This window comes from Oryza brachyantha, chromosome 8 (genome assembly GCF_000231095.2).
Source record: "Oryza brachyantha chromosome 8, ObraRS2, whole genome shotgun sequence".
NCBI lineage: Eukaryota > Viridiplantae > Streptophyta > Magnoliopsida > Poales > Poaceae > Oryza > Oryza brachyantha.
Genome location: NC_023170.2, coordinates 9894497 through 9897432, shown reverse-complemented (window position 1 = coordinate 9897432; position 2936 = coordinate 9894497). Strand labels below are relative to the sequence as shown.

The window sequence follows — 2936 nt, the reverse complement described above, 5'->3', positions numbered from 1 at the left end:
GCCATGCACGTGTTACGTACCCTACCAGCTAAATATTTCGATCGAGAAGCTGACGCAGCTGACAGCTTTTTTCACGAGCAACGACATGCATATTTCATGGAAACAGGACGTCGTTGCTTGTGAGAGTCTTTTACCCCTGTGCCATTAAAAAAGTTGATGCTTACCTGTGTATCAAAAAAAAAATTCTAAACACCTCTATGCCATGAGCTAAACTTTTATTTACCTACATGCCATTCCATCTACGTACATAACCTCCTACACGTGAGAACACGTGAGACCACCTAGGAAAATTACTCCCATGCCCAGCCACTCCTCCCGGACCCGTAGTACTCCCTTCGTGCGCCTCCTCCTCCCGCTCGCCGTGAAACCCTAGCGCCGCCGCCGCCGCCGCCGGATCCGGTTGTCCTCCGCCTCTCCTGACCGCCGCCGAATCCTCCTCTTCCCTCCCATGCGCCACCCGGCGGGTCGACGCGCTCGTGCGGCCAGCTGGCGGCTAGGCCGGCGCGCGCGTGCGGCCACCCGGCGCACCGGCCGACGCGCCCATGCGGCCACCCGGCAAGCCGGCCCCCGCAGCCCAGGGCAGCCTCCTCTTCCGTGCGGACCGGGGCGCCCGTGCGCCAGCACTCCTCCCGCGCGCCAGCCAGCGGGGCGGCGCGGCCGTGCGGCTAGCCTTCTTCGTCATCGTCGTTGAGGCAGTCGCGCGCGCAGGCGCAGCAGCAGAACGGCCACTCCAAGCTCGCCAGGTACTTCGACCCGGAGGCCTCCTGGGACAAGGTATCTTCCTCGCCACCTCGTTCTCTCTTCTTGGTCGCCTCTGGAATTGTTGCCTGATCCTTTCCTGGGCTCTCCTCCGCGAAGGATCAACTGCTGGACGCCGTGCACTGGATCTGCCAGGTGCTCGGCCTCGCCTGTGGCCTGCTCTAGGGAGTCGTCCCCCTCGTCGGCGCCGTCTGGATCGCCCTGTGAGTGCTTCCTCCGATCCCTTCCTCATTCTTGCCCGATTCCCTTTTGTCTTTGTAGCTAGATGCTCCGTTTAGAGTTTAGTGCTCAAATTTTAGGAGTTCAATCGGAGCACGAACAGGATCAGATGCTCCGTTGACTTTTTTTATATATGTTTGACTATTCGTATTATTAAAAAAATTGTCTAATGTGTAAAGCTATATATATGCATAAAAATATATTTAACAATACACAAAATGATATAAAAATAATTAATAATTAAGTAAATTTTTTGAATAAGACGAACGGTCAAACATGTATAAAAAAGTCAACGGCGTTAAACATTTAGGGATGGAGGGAGTACTTGTTAGCAGGATTTCTTGATGCTGTTAGTTTCAGATGATTTCGCCTCCTGCAGTAAATGTTGAGTACATGGTCAAAAACAATTAACTTTTCTGCTGTTTATTACTACGTACTTGTTAGTTGGGATCTGCATTACAACAGGCATTGTCTAGAGAATCCAATCCACCTTTTCTTTTGGTTTTATGTTAATTGTAAGTTCTGCATAACACATCGTCAAACAATAATTCCTTATAGATGAGAGAGACAATGGAATCATTGTGTCAACTCTGGAAGTTAATGGACTCCTCGGAAACGACAATTTAACAAAGTGATGAGTGTTCTCATATCATCAGAAGAGGAAATCTCATCCCCTGGTGTTCTCTCACAGGAAACAATTGAAAAGGTTTTTTACCAGTTTGCTTTGTTCTAATCTCTACTTTGTTCACAGCTTACCTTACTTTTAACTGCTCCATTGCTTTGTTCTAATCTCTACTTTGTTCACAGCTTACCTTACTTTTAACTGCTCCATATTTAAATTATCATGCAGATGGGTGCTGAGGTTGAGAGGTTAACAAAACTTAAAGCTAGAAGATTAAAAGAAATTTTCATGAAGAAGAGGTTAGAATTAGAAGAGATATGCAAAACTGCACACATAGAACCTGATGCCATTACAGCCCCTGAGCAAACTAATGAAATGATTGATTCTGGTACTATACGTATGTTGCTGCTGCTGCATTTACCTGTTACTGCTGTATATAAGTTTTACATTTTCCTGTGCATGTTCCATCAGGCATGCTTGACCCTTCTGAGCTTCTGGCGAATTGAGCACCCTCTGGTTGTTCATGAAGACATTGCATCCTATGAAGTCTCTCCACAGACAGTGCAGGCACTAAGAAAGAAGCAAGCTATCATGAAGAAGTGTACACCAAGGAGGGTTTCAGTTGAAGTGGCCAACACATCCATTCCAGCTTCTAATACCAGAAGCAAGAAGAAACTCTAGCTTGAATAAATTATGTGGAGAAACTACTACTTTTGATGTAATTTAAGATATGTTTGGACTTTTTATGTGTGGACTTAGTGTGGTGAACTACTACCTTAAATGTTGGTGATCTTGTTATGTGTAGACTTAGTGTGCTTATGAAATACTTTAAATATCGCTCATATGAACTTGTTGCTATGGATGCAATGATCATACCCTTCTTTTTTGTTGGTATGCAATGGTCATGCAGCTGTTTGAATGTTGATGATATGACTCAAGTAATTTAGTACTAATATCATGTATTTTAACTATTGTATTTCCATATTTTCCTGATTTATTCTCATATTTTTCTGATTTATTATGATAATTTCCTGATTATTTTTCTAACTTGTTTGTATTATCCTAATTTTTTGCGAATTTTTTAGATTTATTTATAAATTTTCCTTTATTTCTTACAATTTTCTAGAATTATGAGCCGATTTTCCTGATTTTTCGTGAATTTCTACACATCTTATAATTTAATTACGAATTTTCTAACTTATTTCCTGATTTAGAATTAATTCTGTAATTTTCTAAATTTTTTACTGTTTTTCCATATTTATTGACTGTTAATGTGGGCATTTTTCTGATTTTTTAATTACCCAGATTTTCCACGAATTTTTTGGATTTATTTACG

At 42.9% G+C, this 2936-nt stretch overlaps 1 protein-coding gene across 2 annotated transcripts; it reads left to right on the top strand.

The window, feature by feature from the left end:
* The first annotated feature begins 310 nt into the window (after nt 1-310).
* LOC102708172 (65-kDa microtubule-associated protein 6-like) lies at nt 311-2442 on the top strand. Of its 2 annotated transcripts, XR_001550822.2 has the most exons (5): nt 311-774; nt 859-962; nt 1537-1684; nt 1829-1988; nt 2072-2442. XR_001550822.2 is itself a non-coding variant. In XM_006659268.3 (3 exons), exons 1-3 carry the CDS (start codon nt 1613-1615, stop codon nt 2104-2106), a joined length of 267 nt encoding a protein of 88 aa, XP_006659331.2. In that variant the 5' UTR covers nt 1235-1612; the 3' UTR covers nt 2107-2442. The 2 variants fall into 2 exon arrangements, 1 of the variants encoding a protein (XP_006659331.2); XM_006659268.3 differs by lacking the exons at nt 311-774; nt 859-962 and having other exon boundaries at nt 1235-1684.
* The last annotated feature ends 494 nt before the right edge of the window (nt 2443-2936 follow it).